Source organism: Pan troglodytes, chromosome 5 (genome assembly GCF_028858775.2).
Source record: "Pan troglodytes isolate AG18354 chromosome 5, NHGRI_mPanTro3-v2.0_pri, whole genome shotgun sequence".
Taxonomy (NCBI): Eukaryota; Metazoa; Chordata; class Mammalia; order Primates; family Hominidae; genus Pan; species Pan troglodytes.
In genome coordinates, this window is record NC_072403.2 from 56558365 (window position 1) to 56575811 (window position 17447).

Consider the following 17447-nt stretch of genomic DNA (forward strand, 5'->3'; position numbering starts at 1 on the left):
ACAGGCCAGAAGGAAAGGAAGCAATCACTGGGAGGGGAAACCTCGCGCGTCTGCACATGAATGCCTGTTACCATGCCTTTTCTCTCCGAATATTCCGATCCATACAACTGGATCAAGTTTTCGATTGCTGTCTCTGCCCAGAATTGCCCTGGTGTTTGGAGCACTTTTCTGTCTTCATCTCGACTAGTGAAGAATAAATGAATAAACTAGGGGTTGGTTTACGGCATGGTGAACCCAACATACTCTTCTTTTCCACCACCTGAAGTATTGCCCCCACCCACTCACCAGAGCTCTTGGGCATTCCCCAAGAGCAGTGACTGAGTGACTAGGAGAGGTTAGGAGCTTAGAAGAATCACACCACAGGAGGTCCTTGGACTAGAAGACGTTTCTGAACCATTAGAATCCGGAGTGACTGTGAAACTTAGACCCTGCTGTAAAAGGGCCCTGAAGGTTCCCTCTGTGGTTGTCTCTAGAAGACCCCAGGCTGAGTACCTCTCGGAAGCCTACCAAGTGGAGGCACTGAGACGGTTGGGGATTCTCAAAATGGTGGAAGGGGGCCCGAGGGCAGATGGAATAAAACACCCCTAGATAAGTCGCAGGAGTCCTTTGGTTACTATGGATTCTCTGAAGGCACCTCTGCTCTTCATGTTCATCCAAAAAAGGAGTGAAAGGGCAGAAGCTGGAAGCAGTAAGGAGAGGTGCTGATTTTCATACCTACATATCTTGTTTTGCTTTGTGGAATGAACATCATTCACCTATATGGGATCCTTAGTGCCCCACTGTTCTTTCAAAGACAGGGTCTTTGTGACCATGGAAATTGTTTCCTATTGTGTAAATTCATGTCTGGTTATACAGCTGCACCTCCCACTGGAGCAGAACATGCTAAATTTCATTCTTAGACAATGTACACACATGTTTGCTTAAAAGGCATAAGTATAAGAGATTCAATCCCATCTCTATCTACCTTTTGTTAAAAAGGAAGGAAAGGAGGGAAGCAAGGAGGGAGGGAATAAAAGAAAAAAAACAGGGAAAGAAAAAGAGAAGAAATGAAGGAAGAAGAAAGAGAGAAAGAAAAAAAGGGGAGGGAGGGCAAAAGGGAGAGAGCAAAGAAGATATTCTGGTTGATTCATGTGTCTAAATACATCCAAGAAAATATTTTTGTTTCAAAATGCCCAAAATAATTCCAATAATTATTCCACTTTGCTCAGTATTATTTATATAGGCAATTTTGTGGGAGAAGTGTATTCAAGCAATAAAAAAACAAAATCAATTTTCAACAGCAAAGGAAACCCTAAGTACCAAAAGAAAGAGAAAAAAGAAAGAAACCTGAAGAAATACATGTTTATTAAAGCTAGGGATAGGCATGAGTTCGTTTGTAATTGTTCACCAACCTCAAACACACAGTGGAGTGGCAAACTCTTGCAGTGAAGATGTTTGAGATTGTGTGAAAACTGTAAAGATGTTTGAGATTGGATGTTGAGATTAGAGTGATTTGTATAACGCTGGCCTAGAAGCCCAGGAAGGAATTTGCAACTACCCCAAAACTCTTCCAGCTCTGGATTCTAACCAAGACAATAATGATATATATATATATATAAAGATTTCTTTGCAGATTCCTAAAGTGACTGCCATAAGACATTCCTTCCTGGCATGTGGAGCATAGAACCAGAAGGAAGAACAGGAGAACTAAGTGCTGAGGAAAACCTTTTCAGCTTTTGGGGTGCAAGGCCAGCAGCGTATCCACCATGCTCTTGCCGGCTATTTTGAGTGACTGACGCCAACCTGGCCTCTGTCTGAGGCTGGAATGCACACCACGGGTTCCCTGTTGGAGGGGGCCCCAGGCAATAGTCACCAGAGTGCTGTGGCCAGTTAATTCAATTATGCCACCCGCTGGAAAATGAGTGACCAATCACTCTCCGGAAAAGAAGTAAAACAGAGAAAGAGGAATCAACTTTGCTAAAAAGCCCAGTCTTTGGGTCAAGTCAGACCACACTTATTAATTGCTCAAGACTATTAATTGGATGGGGGGGTGTCTGACAGAAATGAACGCTACACACACACACATCACATCACACACACACACACACACACACAGGCACCAAACACACCACACACCTGCCTCAGTGAGTTTCTTTAGAAAAGGGGCGCGCTGAGCAACCCCAGAGCAGATGGAAGGGAGCGCTGACCAGTATGTGCATATGGCATGGATGATTTCCTCAACTTTGTTTCTTTCAGGGGAAAACAGCTTTTTTATTTTTTTAAGTTGGAATGAAGTGGGAGGGAGCAGTTGGCCAAATGAAGTTTCCCTGCAGTTCAGATGCTGGTGTGGGAAGCCAAGACATAGGGTTAAGAGGGATGCTTTCTAAGGTAGTCAAGGGCCCTGGCAAGGGAAATCTCAAAACTAAAAGAGAGGCATTTTATCCTTCCTGCTTCATTTTCCTTAAGTACAAATGAAAGGGTCTTTTTCTCACTCTTCAGGATCTTTAGTTTCCCCTCATGTCCACCAGAGTTCAACAAGCATGTAAGTTAAACCCTGGACACTCTTTGTTTGGATATCTAAAAGTCACTCAGGAAAGTGAACCATGAAAGTGGGGTTAGGGGGTGGAATGGGATGATTGCCAGTTAGTTGGTGATGTCCTGATGTTCACAGGGTCCGGGCTACTGGAGGTCATTCCATGGGGTGTACTCAGTTCAAGGCCAGAGCTCATTACCAAGAGTATCATAAAGCTATATCTTCTGAGTGTGGTGGCAGGGGTGAGGGGGGCTATGTGTGGCTCTTATTCCAGACAGGGACAAACATGTGGAACAAACACTCCGGGCCAGCAGGCAGAGCAGGCGGCCACATCTTCCTGAGCCTCCTCATTATTGTTCCCCGGGGAGAGGGTTTTGTGTCTGCTGCCTGGACCTAAACTGGGAAGAGAAGGTACCGTCACCTTCAGTGAAGGTGTATCTGACAGTAGGGGTGTTGGAAAGGAGATTGCAACATGTCTGAGAAGGGCTATCCTCTTCCATTTGACCGGGACTAACTGGGAAGCCAATATCATCCACCAGGAAAAGCTCACCTGGGCATTCCCCAAGATAACCTGCAAGTCCTACATATTCTTCCAGGGAGTGGTCTGCACTTTCCCAGGGGCAGGGGTGCCTGAGTTAAGGTCGTGGGGGCAGTCTCCATCTCCCAGAGATGATTAGTTATTTTCTCTGTGGGTAAGCTATGGAGGCCCCACTCAGACCTGGTAAACAAAGACTCCACTGCAAACATTTTTGGGATTCAACCCCTAGAGACAACAGCACTCATTTTACCCCTTTTACTTAAAAATTAAGTTGGATATTCTTCCTTTTTGTCATCATTGGTCTCTCAGTCTCCTTACTTCATTAGGCCAAAATATGGAATTTCAAGGAGGGGTGGGAGGGGGGCAGCACTGGCACACCTTGAAATAGGGAACAAGTGTTGGCTGCTGACCCCATGTGGGGCTGAAGAATCGTGTATCTCCATTTCAGACAATGCATTTCAATTCTTGTCGTGTGCCTTTGTCCATTTGTATAAAGCAAAGAGCTCTGAGTGACAGCCCCAGTTAGCCTGCATGAGCAGATCCTAATAAACCCTCCCAAACCCCAACCTAAAAAAAAAAAAAAAGCCACATGCCTGTTTGCCTGCGGCTTATTATTAAGACACCTTCTCAGCTTAAACACTTAAAAGCAAACCAAATGAAATGGCAATTAAGACTGAATTACCCCTTCTATCTATGAGATGAGTCTGTGGGGCCAGCCAGTTCTTTCTTATAATGTAGACACTGAGGAGCAAAGCCTCAGTATTTCAGGTTTATAGCTACCACCACCCCCTCCAGGCACTAGACAACTTGGTGGAGGAAGCTGAATTTTGAAGGAAGGAAAGCTCAAAAACTGTTTGAAAGTCAAGAAATCCACTGAAGAGATGGAAATATGTGTGCACTGCTTCCTTCCTGCCCTCTATTTATAAAATATAACTTCCAAGCATTTAAGGGTTATTTTGGGGGTAATAGTGTTCAAAAACCTAAGGCTACTGCTAAACGGTCTACACCCCACCACCACCAGCAGTGTTTCCAAAAGGGAAGAAGAAAAACACAAAAGAGGGGGGATATGGTTTGGTTTGGGGAGTGAAAGACAACATTTTACCTAAATGTAGAATCTTGTCTTACATCTTTATTCCCTTGCATTTTTCCTAAATGCATTGCCAGTTACACCATTTCCTGATGATGGAAACTTGGGACTGACCATCACCGTTATTTATTTTTAAAGCTGCTGAAAAGTGTAAGCCACCGCTTGATTTTGCCTTTCAAAAAAGGGGAAAGAACCCAAATTCAATGTAAATATGGAAAGACCAGCATTGTTTCCACTTGGGCGAAGGCAGACACCCCAATCTGGGCAAAATTGATTCGGGTGGTTGTTGGAAAAAGCAGCTTTCAGCATCCAGGGAGTGGAACCAATAGGAATGAACACTTCCCCATATAAAAGGAAGCTTTAATTAATATATATTTCTATCTCTAATATACATATATTGGAGCTAGAGCTCTAGCTTCACAATAAAATGTGTGCAAATACTCTCCACAGAGATAAGTCCCCACCTCAGTCGGTATAGAAAAGCATGATAAAGGTTGGAAAAAATGGATAAAAATGTTGAAAGAACCTCCAGTTCCTTATTAGGCGAAGATACAATATTTATTCCTTGTCTCCTGGGATAAATCTCTTCTGCCTATTGTCCTCCCAGTTCTCAGTGCTGATGCTTAATTTTCAAAACTTCTATATTACCAAGGGACCTACGACATCAGCCAAAGAAATACTCAGCAAGTACAAAATCTGTTCCAGGGAGCTGCTTTTGTGCAGAGGGAAAATTTTGTTCCTACAGGTTTTTAAGTGGGTACGAGGCAAGGAGCTATCTGATCCGGGCAAAACCATTACAATTTAGATATCTATCTATAGAACATTTTTTTTCCTTTAAAAATTGGAAAATACAAGAAGTTTGGATTTTTTTTTCCCGATTCTTTTTTTGGAGGGGGAAATTGCATCGTAAGCTTTCGGAGAAACCCAACATGTCAACTACCTTTCCGGGACTAGTCCACGATGCCGAGGTATTATTACTTTTTTTTTTTTTTTGAGCGCGCGTGTGTGTGGCGGCGGCGGCGGTGGCGGCGGTGGCGGCGGCGGTGGCAGCCTCCCCTGTCTCTAATCTATATTGGACCGTTACGTTTAATTATAATCTGTCTTTCGGGGGAAGTTAAGGAAGGAAAGGGGAGAAAGTTCGTTATGACATCTGTCGCCAGGGAGGGCAACTCTCTGCCACGTTAAGAAACATTTGCCATAATGAGCGGGAAAACATAATCCTAATAATAAAAGGGGGGAGTGAGGAGAAAGAGATAGAGACGGAAAGAAAGATTCTCAGAAAAGCAAAGAAAAGGGACTGGTGCGGGAGCAGTAGATGGACAAGGGGGATGGGGAAAACGCACCCCTTTTGGAATGGGCTTATTCAAGGAAAGGGAAGCAGAAAAGAGGGAGTCGGATTCCCTCCCTCGAATGACTAAGGAAGGGAGCAAGTTGAACGATTTGCACAGACTGGATTTTTTAAAATATATGGACAATGATTTTGAGCAGCCCGGGCCGAACATCTCGGCATAGACAGGCGCAGAATTTCGATGCTGGGGTCTAGTTAGAGTGGCAAGGCGGCCCGGGCCAGCGCTCTTTTCGGGTGGACTCGTTCCTCTGCTACCCGCGGCCCCGGAGTCAGTTGCAAACCTGGATCCCAACGCCAAGCTCCCTGCACAAGTTGGGCAGGGGCTGTGTGTGTGTCTGTGTGTGTGTGTCTGTCCGTGTGTGTGCGTGTGTGGTGTCACCCGCACCTATATAGGGTGGGGGATTTTTTTCCCGCTCTCTCGACTGTGAGGACGAGGCCGCCCACCCCCAGTTCGCCTGTTTGCAAAGGCTCTCTGGTGAAGACGCTGAGACCCGGCTTCGGCTCGGCCCGAGTCCTACGCGCTCGCTTTCCTTGGAGTGCCAGAGAAAGCTCCTGGCTCTGGGAGAGCGGCGCCTTGGTTGCAAAATGACAAACCTCAAGTTTTTCTGCTCTCCCTTTTCCCCCTCTTCCTTCCAGATACGTCACGACGGATCAAACAGCTACCGTTTGATGCAGCTTGGCTGTCTGGAGTCAGTAGCCAATTCCACTGTCGCCTATTCCTCCTCCTCTCCTTTAACTTACTCCACCACCGGCACCGAGTTTGCGTCCCCCTACTTCTCCACTAACCACCAGTACACCCCGCTCCACCACCAGTCCTTCCATTACGAGTTTCAGCACAGCCACCCGGCCGTCACCCCCGACGCCTACTCTCTGAACTCTCTCCACCACTCGCAACAGTACTACCAGCAGATCCACCACGGGGAGCCCACCGACTTTATTAACCTGCACAATGCGCGGGCGCTCAAGTCGTCCTGCCTGGACGAGCAGAGGCGGGAGCTGGGCTGCCTCGATGCCTACCGCCGCCACGACCTGTCCCTCATGAGCCATGGCTCTCAGTATGGAATGCACCCAGATCAAAGACTCCTGCCAGGGCCCAGCCTGGGGCTGGCCGCCGCGGGAGCAGACGACTTGCAGGTAAATAAGCATGCAGCGAATTTGTCTGCTCCCTCCCCTCTTCGCCCTCCCCCTCCCGCCCCATTAATGCTCCGACTGTAAAGCGTCTCTCTCTCTCTCTCTCGCTTCTCCTCTCTCTCTCTCTCTCGCTTCTCCTCTCTCTCTCTCTCTCTCTCTCTCTCTCTCTCTCTCTCACACACACACACACACACACACACACACACACACACACCACTTATGGAAAGTTATCAAAACAATTAGAGGAGGAGTGTGCCCGTTTTCTTCCTCTCATTGGATCCAGGCATTTCACCTGGACGCGCGGGAGTCCGGGCGGCTGCGGCCCTCCATCTTTGGTTTGTCTTCACAGAAGTCTTTTGTGAATCAACATTTGTGACCCTGAGGGGATGAGGTGGAGGAGATCGAGGAGTCTGGGGTTGGGCCAACCGGACTCAGAGTAAGATCCAATAAATTGATGACCAATCGTACCCTCAATCTCTGCACTTTACAGGGTCTTCCGAGGCGTCCCAGGTGTTTGTCTCAGACTGAGCTTGTGGAGATCTTACTACAAACAGGCTTGTTCTAAGGAAATTGTTGGGACCCTAAGCTTGAGCAAAAGTTTCACCAAATACACTAGATATCTGTGGAAAGTAAAGAATCGCAAATGAAAGTCTCAAAGGTCTACCCCAAGGAAATAATCCGCACAGTGCACTTTGCCAGGGTGTAGGGTTGAGTTTAATTCTCTCTGCCTGACGTGCACTCAAAACCGCAGCCCAGTTAGGTAATTTACAAGTTTATTTTTGCTCTTCCAGCCATTACATTTTACGTAAAATGCACCTCCTTAAAAAGATAAAAATGAGGCAGTAACGGTAATGAAACAGGGAAAAAATAAAGAAGGAAGGGAGGAAGGAGAAAAGGAAGGAAGGAAGGGAGAAAAAGAAGAAGGAAGGAAAGAAGGCAGGTATTCAGACACTGTGGAGGCCATCACTCAATCAGATGATCTCTCTTCTACTTTATTTCTTAACACGTGTTTGCACATTCTTTACCAACGATAGAATTTATAATTATGCAATTATGTTGCCATAGGCGTATTTCAAACAAATGAGCCCACAAATACCCAGAAAATAATTCAAAAGACCCATATTTTTAGCTCCTTTTAGCTAAAAGTGCAGTTCTACCTGTGAGTTCCTACTTTTTCTGTCTGCACAAAGCTGGCCACCTTCTTCACACTCTCCAGGACAAATAGGGAAATATTCTAAGTACATAAGTTGGAGACGTAAGAGATCCCTTGTTGCGCACAAAAAATCTTTCCTCCTCATTTACCTTTGAGCAAGAGATTATTTTTAAATTAAAGTGAAAGCCCTTACAGTTCCAACAAAGAGCCATAGCAGTAAGACCGGTGCACAAGAAAAAAGATTTGGCTCCATAAACCTTGACTTTCTACATTTATATTCACAAAATAATTTTATACGCTCAGGGCATTTTTACATTTTTCACAAGGATCCCCTTATGTCTCAAGAGGGAAAAAAATCTGCCATTCAATGCTTAGCTCAACTAAAACCTATTTACTCCTTTTAATAGCCGCGTCTGCTGCTGATTTTTTTGTATCTGTACAAATTTTTTTTCTGTGCTAGGCACAAAGCCGAGCATTTTTCAAAAGAGCGGATTAGAACATTTGCAAGCACTAGACAAAGAGCGAATCCCGTGCAAAAGGACACCGTAGTTTATCCAATTTTCGACTTAGTGCCGTTCAACTGGTCATTTATGCAATGTCATCCGACCAAACAACATGTTTTACTTATGAGGGGAAAAAGTTTGTTAAGTGAAGAAACCAAGATTCGTTTCTTCTAAGAAAATAAACATTGTAACCGTGCGCCAGAGAGTGGGAGGGAAAGTGATTCACTGCTTTGGAGAGCTTTGAGACCATTTATCATCTACATTTCAGATATTTTGAAAGCTTTTCTTCAGCCTATCTCTTTTTCCATATACGAATGTCCTTTTTCTCTTTTATTACTCATACTGAAGCAAAATTACGCATACTAAGGGACACACTCCAAGATACTAGAAGAAATATAGTACTGTGTGTGATATACGTTTATACCTTTACATAGATATATCCATGTATGTATATATCATAATATATATCCATCTTTATCTATCTATTTAATCTATGAATGCTATGTAGCAAGTTTGTAAATCTGACAAGTTATTTTCTTCCACTGTTCTTGCTCCAAGTTGGCAGAATGAAAAAGAAAGAGTCATAGCTACTTTTAAAACAAGAAATGGGGAGGGAGTGTGTGGGAGAAACCCGTCTCTCTCCTTTTATTTCTTCCTTTTTAAAACATTCATCAGCATATGCCTCATTTCAAATGCAACAAATGTAAATATACTTTTCCCTGCACAGAATTTTAAGTGAAAGTCCAATGGTTTGGAGGGCGGTCTAAGTCTGCCTAACAGATGCAAACAGTCTTGTGGCTTCAGTTCCATCTTTGAGTCCCCTAAAAAGATTTGCTATGGCCAACAAAGGAAACTGTCACACCTTTTCCCATCACCGCTTTAATTTATGCTCAGTCTCCAAGTTTTTTTTTTCATATTGATTTGATAATCACTTTAAGGCAGAACATTTAAAATAAGAAAGAGCTTGTGAGTAGGTTGAAAAGGGGGGTCTTACAGGCCTGCCTCAATATGGTGAAAATGGGGAGGCGAAAGGGAGCCAGGGTTGTAAAGGTTGTTTTGTAAAGTGGGTTTTTATTATGCACCGACTCTCTCCGCATTTACTTAACTCTTCACGGGCTGTTGGGTAGGTTAACACCCTTCAAGGCCTCTTTCATGTCCAATACCTCGTTTGTTTGTAAAGGAAAATGAGCCTTTAACACATTTTGATTTGGGAAAAAAGAAAACGACAGACAGGGAGAAATTTTTATTTTTCCTAATCAAAAATCAGCAAACTCTTTCCATCTTTCCAGCTCTAGGGATTCCTCAATCCATTAGGACTTTGAAGGCCTACAGTGAGTGAACCTGAAGACTTTTCCTTCATAAGGCCCATTTTGGGTAGCATTACAGGATGTTCCTACATTTGGGGTAAAACAGAACCTCCATAAGACATCTTGTATCCTGCATATGAAATAGCTCCTCTGTGTCCTCAAGAAACCCACAGTCCCAGACTTGACACTCTAGGTGTAATTTGCTCTACTCAGAAAGTGCTGAGTGTACACTGTCTGTATATACGCTGTGTGCCTTGATGGGGACTCAAAGGGCTTCTCATTCTCTTATGCCAAGATGAAAGACTCCCAGGCACTTTGAAGTGTAATATTGTATGGTGATGTAAAATGCACACCTTAAGATTTATACAACTTTTAGATTGTGGTTTTTCTTGCAATTTTTTAAAAAATTGTGTTTGCTGGCAAGCTTGCTTCAGCTCAATGCTTGCTTTCAAATGTCTACTGAAACAGAGTTCAGGGATGGGCTAGTCTAAAAGACTTTACCTACGTGGTCATGCATATGAGTATCCATTTAAGTAATTTTATTTCTGTTTCTTTTATTAAGGGCTCTGTGGAGGCCCAGTGTGGGCTTGTTCTCAATGGCCAAGGTGGAGTGATAAGAAGAGGTAAGTAACAAGTAACAACATGTTAACCCTAGACATTCTTCTCCTATCTCTTACTTTGTTTAGAAGATCTGGTTGTGCTCAGATTCCTTTTCTGATGATTAAGAAAACAATTATGCTTAGTCAATTATTCTAGTCCAACACTGGCATATCCACATTAAAAAGCCTCCTTTCTTTCATTAACGTTTGAACCCAGGCTATGCCCATAAGGCTTGTGATAGGAGATATTTGTTGCTCCTCACAGAACAGTGACAGAATCAAAGTTAGAGGCAGAAGGAAAGACAAAAGAAAAAGACAGACAGAGAGAGAAAGAAAGAAAGAAAGAGAGAAAGAAAGAAAGAAAGAAGTTTCTCACACCCTCTTCCCCCAGCACTAATACCACATCCTCCAGCAGAATTTCTGGTCTTTTTTAGCCCTAAATGTGCTAGCCACAGCCTGGGTGTTTGAGGTGATGGTGTTAGCTTCAGGCTTTTAGGGATTCTGTGAAAGGCTAGATCATTGAGGCTTCAGGGGAGGCTAATGAAACACCAATATTGTAGCTGCCCTTATTTTTCTAAGTGTCCAGGACATTTCTTTCTTTAAGGGAAGGTGGGAGGAGGAGGTGGTGTTAACTGTACTGGATAAAGCTTTCTTGTTCCCATCTGTTGAGGGAAACATCTGAATCCAGAGTTACCCATGGAATTGGAAGGTGGGGGAAGGCAAGAGGAGAGGAGAGAGCTGTTGCTTTCAGCTCGGGCACTAAAGGGGGCTGCATCTCAGATGTTCCATTTTGACAAAAGGTTTTGAACTATGACATTCTCAGAGCCTTAAGGCAGTGCAGATTTTGCTAGCTTCCCCTACTTAACTGTACCCAAAGCCTCTGAAGTTTATTTTTCTAGCAAGCTGAGTAACCCGAGCAGCACACAAGGCAAGAGGGACCAGCTGTTATCCTAACTTCATACGAATTAATAAGATGTGGTCTATTCACCAAGACTAATTCCTGCTTCAGGGCCACAGTTGTCTGCAGTAACAGAACACTAAAAACTGAGTCTCTTCTGATGGGACCAAATAAGTGTCCTTCAGCCCTTCTCCATCCCTCTGAAAGTTTCTTGAAAGATTTGCTTTTCCAGATAGAGAGATGAGCTGGTAGAAATCAGTTGCTTCTTTCATGTTTAAACTGCAGATTTTACATCCCAATGTCCAATGTAAACTCCATTTAAACTGAGGAGGAAAGAAAACAAAGGGTGCTTTCCTTTTGGAACTTGGTTATTGTTTTGGTGGATGCTGGTAGTTTACATTAAATTTAAAAGAGCTGCTCAACACTTCTTGTTTCACCCTATGGAGATTAAAACACACACACACACACACACACACACACACACACACACACACATATACGTGGTATAACTCCACAAAGATTTTTTAAATGAGGAATATTAAGCTTGCCAGCCACGCTGGTACTCAGACCTATTGAAATGGAATAAAATAGGCCCAAGACTGATGAATATTGAATGCACTGTGTTGGAGGAGGCAAAAAAGATTTACACAGTGAACAGGGGACCAGGTGAGATGTGCTGGTCAGGGGTCTGTTGGGACGGGTAAAAATAAGGTGAGGCAAGAACACTCAGGGCGCTTAGAGACTTCGGTGGTGCTGAAGGACAGCGCCACTAATTAGGGACGGGAGCCCGCTTCTCCCACAGCCGGCCTCTTGCTACTGCAATTTTGCATTCGCTTCCACACTTATACCAAGATCACCTTCTCAAATGCTTGGAAACTGCATCTGAGCATAAGATACCTGACAGAGGGTGGAGTTACTTGAGGCCGAGGACGGAGTTAGAGAGGAAGAGGCTTTGGAATCCATTGAATTTCTGGGGAGAGATTTAAGGGACACCCTCTCACCCCCTCACTCAATTCCCAAGAAAGGCCAAAGCTCTTAGGTATCTCCAAAATGTTAGCTACCTTATCAGAGCCACAGAAATTATCTTCCTTAGGTGATGCTTTATTATTCCTGTAGAATTCGGTCCCTATTCGTTTCAACTAAAAAGCATCGTCGAATCTGCTACTTGAAACCAAATATTGATGTCATATGAGACTAGTGAAGCTCCAGAGAGAAAGGGAATGTAATTTGGGGTTTACGTCTGTCTTGTTTGACTAAACCCCTCTTCATAGGAATTCAGATTTTAGCTGCTGAGTTTATTCCATTTCCACGTGTCTTAGAGAAAGGCCAGTTAACCTAGTTGAGCCTTGGAGAGGAGGGTGTGTGTCTATACGTGTCTGTTTATTCTGAAACAATCAATGTTCATGTCAATTTACAAGTGGATAGCAGGGAAGTGTATTCCCAAAAGAGGGCGTATATTTTGCTGCAGCCTGCCCAGCCCCTCATCTCAGAACTTCCTTTTACAAAACCCTAAAGAAGCCTATTTTCTCAATTGTCATGGTAGTACACAGGACCCCTAATATCAACAGCTCAGACTACTTGTGTTCACCAAAAATCAGGAAGACATTAACTCAAGTGCTGCTATACTGCTATACTTCATATAACCCGATATTGTCTAAAAGCTAAGAATGTCTGTTTCTTTTCCAGCTCATGCTTTACAGATGACCCACCACATGAAACATGATTTATTGCAAAGCACAATTTTTCACCATTTTCTCTTTTCTGCTAAGTTCCCGGATTAATTTACATTTCTAATGGTTTCTAGAATGTACTATGGGAGGGAAAAAAATAGATTCCACTTCCAAAGACCCCAAATGATGTTCTTGAAGAAATATGGGTGCCTATGTACTTTACATGAGTTAATCAGGGACATTGTCCTGGTTTGCAGTGGCATGGAGGGCTTGGGCATTCTCAGTTGTTCTTCACATTTGGTGACTTCAACTTGTAAAGAACAAAATAGCGTCGCCCTGACTCATTTTGTTAAGTGCAATTACATTATTTTAGCCTGTAATGAAGGCCCGATAGCCAAAGAATGCGTTAAAGAGGGGGCAGCAGCTAGGTAATTACCACCTAGATAAAATATTTGCCACTGCCTCGGAGGCGCAGCTCCCTGCGTGCTGACTCTCGGTTAATGGTGTACGCGATTTTGCCCGCAGCTCCGGCTCTCCAACCATCAGAACCAATAATCTTTACTTTACCCTGTGCTCGCGTATCGATAGCTTCTTTCGCCTCGGGCGTAGGCTTTGATATGTTAATATTACTGAGTAGCAAATTCTGCAGAGATCATATTAATGTTGTACGTACAGAGTGGAGCTTTGCCTTCGTTGAATATTCAGATATCGGGTTTCAAAAGGCATCTCTTGAAGAAATGAGGCTTCTATTTACAGGAGTCGTCTGTGTTTTTAATCATTAAAAAAAGAAAGAAAATCTCACTCTTTTTTTCCCCCCTGAATCTTCTGAGGCTCCCTTATGGCCGCCTCCCCTTTGCCAGACACCGGTCCCTTTCATTTCCTGCTCTGAGTATTTAATAATAAGTGAACAATGTTGATGACGATGGTGATGATGAAGCTCATAATAAATGGATCCATATTGGAATCGCAGGGTGGGGGTACAAGTGGGTAGTGGGCTGTGGACCTCAGAAGTGGGCTAGATGAGAAGACCTAGCTTTTCCTTACGTGGGTGGAAAGTGACATTTTGGCCCTGGTCTCTTTTGTGAAATCGAGATGGCAACTAAAAAGGGGGGGGGGGGGCGGGGGATGGGAGAGGAAAAAATGAAAAAAGTGAAGAGGGGAAGCGCCCTTGTTTCGCTTTGTGATCATTCTGCCTTGCAGCCCCAGGCTAATTTCAGAAGCTTAAATACTGCCGTAGCCTCTGGGCCACGCGAAGAGGGAGCGGACCCGGCCATGGGCAGGCAGGAGCGCTTTCCTGATTGCCCGTGGCTACACAAAATACAAACTACTTTGAATCAAAACATTTTGGAGGAATTAATATGATCTGAACTCTGCACGTTTTAAGAGAGTTTGAGTTTGTCTGAGCGCTTAGAGGTGACTGGCACGCCAAGGCAAAGGCATTTACGCCGCGGTACAAACATTGTCAGATCTGATTTAATTTCTTTAAAAAAAAAAAATTCCTTGAAATGGAACCTTAGCTTCAATTGCTCAGTCTGCCAATAACAGAGTAGAAGGACCTGATCGCTTTTCCCTTTAGCCGGCCTCAAGGCCGGCAGCAGGCTGCTTGGCAGGAAGAAGCGATTTCCTCTGCTTCTCTGGGTTTCAGGAAGGCCCAGAGCCTTGGAATCCGGGATGGAGAAAGCCGTGGATTCTTTCAGCAGCTCCTGAAGGAGTACAATTGGAGGACCGTGGGAAGCCTTGCTCTTCTTCCTTTGTCAGTACTCTTCGGATTCCAGATGGATTACCTGGAATCACTATTCTCGCTAGCCAAATCTCATCTCTATGGTTCATCCATTATGGGTGAAGATAGAGCCAGAGATATACCTCAAGCCTCGCCTGCCTCCTTAGTCCCCAGTGCAGATTCTGCAGGTTTGAAATTCAATCTCCTTTATATGAAATCTAAAACTCTTGTACCAAAGCATCCAGAGGCATGATTTGTTGGAAATCTTTGTGGGCGTTGGGGGTTGTAGAGGGAAAGAGGTGGCTTTCCCACAGCCTACAGCCTTTTCTCTAATTTCTATAACTGCTTTGAAAATCAGCAGAAACCAAAACACTTTCTGCACTGGGGAATGGGGATTAATCTCCCCCCAACCCCCGCCATACACACACCCTAATATACACCATTACACACCTACCGCCACATTAAACCAGCCAGTCTCTTCACGCACACCTCTCTTTTGTTCTGCCTGGAATCTACAAAAGGAGAAGCTCATTCGGCCCTGGTAATCCAGCTATACCTGTAATGTTATACCCTCCCCCCAAACAATTCGCTCCTTACACATCATCAAAGGCCTACTTGATTCCAATTAAGTCCGCATCCTTTGCTGTTTGATTACAATTAATATCTGCTGCCGTGGGGGGAGAGGTAACATGGGGGGGAGGGGTAACATGGGGGAGGAGGTTTAGGAAGGGTGAGAGGCTAGAGAGGAAGCAGCAGAGAATAATTCTCCCCACCCAACTCACAGGCGCACCTCGCAGAAATGCAACCGCAGAACAAACAGGGACAGGAAACTCTTGTAATCGCTTACACATTTTTAATGTGTCAGAAAAAAAAGAGCGATCACTGGAGATGAAGAAGGGGAGAAGAAAAATCCCTGCCGTTTGTATTTCTTTCATTTGAATTGTAAACATCTGTTTGGCTGTAAGGCGAACAGATCATTTATTTTGCTCTCAAGATTTGGTCTAATTATGTCAACACCGACGCTACGACGAGTGGGGCGGCGCTGTGGCTTTGGAGAGGATGCGCGCACCGGCCCAGCGCCCGGAAGCCCGCTAGGAAGTATTGATCGCACCTGGAGAGCGCGCGGGACCTCTCGCCACAGCTGGGTGCGTTCTGAGAGGGGGAGGCGCGGAGGCCGTGCGTGTGGCTCAGAGGCAGATTTAGAGGCTCCAGGGACCCGCGGCTCCTTGGAGACAGCCGCCGCTGTTTCCTCTGCCCCAGTAGCCTGGGATGAGAAGAGGAAAAGCTCACCCAGGCGCCGGCGCTTGTCTTTCCCATCCAGTTGCAGCACAGACGGTGGCGGGGTGTGTGTGTGTGTGTCGGTGGGGGGACCTGTCTTGTCCTACCCCGCAGTTCACACCCTGCAAAGGGGTAGTTGTTTTTTTTTTAAAAAGTGGCGGGGTTGGGTGGCCTATAATCAGGTTGCCGAGCGTGCGTGCATCCATTTCCCGTTGCACCTCCTTACAAGGTGGGGAGATAAGTAGAGCAAGTGTGAGCATCTTCATTGTTTAGATGGACAGACTGAGACCCAGAGTCATTCGCCCAAAGTTGCGTGAGTCGATAGTTGGTCAAATTCTTACTTGTAGCCCTGTACTCTTTCCACTGCCCCACACTGTCTGCAGACACTGGCCAGATGTCCCCCGTTATGCCAAGGCAGCCAAGGTAAAGCCACCCCATGCTTCTTCAAACCGAGTAAGATCTAACAAGATATGGCAGCTGGAGGATCTGCATCCATGTATTTTGTGCTAGTTTTGTCACACCTGAGCCAGAAGTCTCTGGCTGACTTCTTCCTGTAGCTATGGCAAAGTTATCCCTTTTATGAAAGCCATGTCCTAGGCAAAGGACCTTGAGTAGATAGTTTCTGATTTCTTACCACTGTTACCATAGCTACCCATCAGAATTTGCAGCATCACTGAAAATAGAAAGCCCTATCTCCAAATTCCAAATTTAAAAATAGTGAACTTTGTGAAAGTATTGCTTCTGTGAACTGTATATGGAAAAGGGATGAACTCTGGAGAAGTTCTGCATGAATACACTGGCTATAGAATCAAAGACATTCTTAATTGTGATGCTGAATCTAGAATGATTATCACATAATTTCAATATGAGCTGACATGCAACACAAGCACCATGAGGAAGTTCAAGTAGTAACACTGGGGATGACTACTGTAAATGGCTTGGTGTGGGCCAACGTTTCATAACATTCTTCTTTGAGATCTCATCATCACCATCTGTAGTCTGGATTATCTTAAAGAAGTATCACTCCCTCAGCACCTTCAATCTAAAGGCAAAACCCTGGTGATATTGACCTATTACTTTTTTCCACCTCTCTAAAGAATAAATCACCGAGAAGAAAGATATCAGGTTCCCCAAGTTGCTGTAAACTCTACAAGTTGCCAAATCTTTAGCCAGGACTAGAGAGTTCCCCAAGGCTGCAGCAATGCCAGGTATCAAAGCAACAGAAATTCCCTTTAAAGATGCTGTGACATAAAAAATAAAAGACTCTAGAGTTGCTGGCTAATCCTGAATACAAAATAAATCCTTCAGGCAATTTGTGTGTGCATAAAGCATACTCTTAATATGCAGCTTGTGTAACTTACCTAATAAATGTCTACTTGAGCATAAGCCAGAAGCCCAACCTAGATGTAGGAGAGGGAGACTCTGGGCCCAGGGAATTAGCACGTGGGTAGGTAGCAGACTCAGTGGCTTCCCTGGGAGCAGCTGGCTTTCAACACATAAGGTTCACTTTGCCAAAAGTCTTCCAGTTGGGGAGAGCCTGATCTAACAACTTCTTTTAAAAATGATAATCATCTACATCTCCCTAAATTAGGTTTCTAATCCACTGAAGATTAGTAAAGATAAGAAAGTTCTAAAATTGTGGTATTCCCTACCCTTAGCATCCAGGAAAATAATTCATACATATACTCAAACGCTCTGTTCTC

The 17447-nt window shown here is 44.4% G+C and overlaps 1 protein-coding gene across 1 annotated transcript in view; it reads left to right on the forward strand.

The window, feature by feature from the left end:
* Positions 1–4538: 4538 nt before the first annotated feature.
* TFAP2D (transcription factor AP-2 delta) overlaps positions 4539–17447 on the forward strand; it is a 60545-nt gene continuing 47636 nt past the window's right edge. The window contains exons 1-3 of the mRNA XM_001149455.6: positions 4539–5105; positions 6122–6619; positions 10142–10202. Of these exons, the coding sequence (XP_001149455.1) occupies positions 5067–5105; positions 6122–6619; positions 10142–10202 (598 nt within the window). The 5' untranslated portion in view covers positions 4539–5066. The remainder of the gene's footprint in view (positions 5106–6121; positions 6620–10141; positions 10203–17447) is intronic.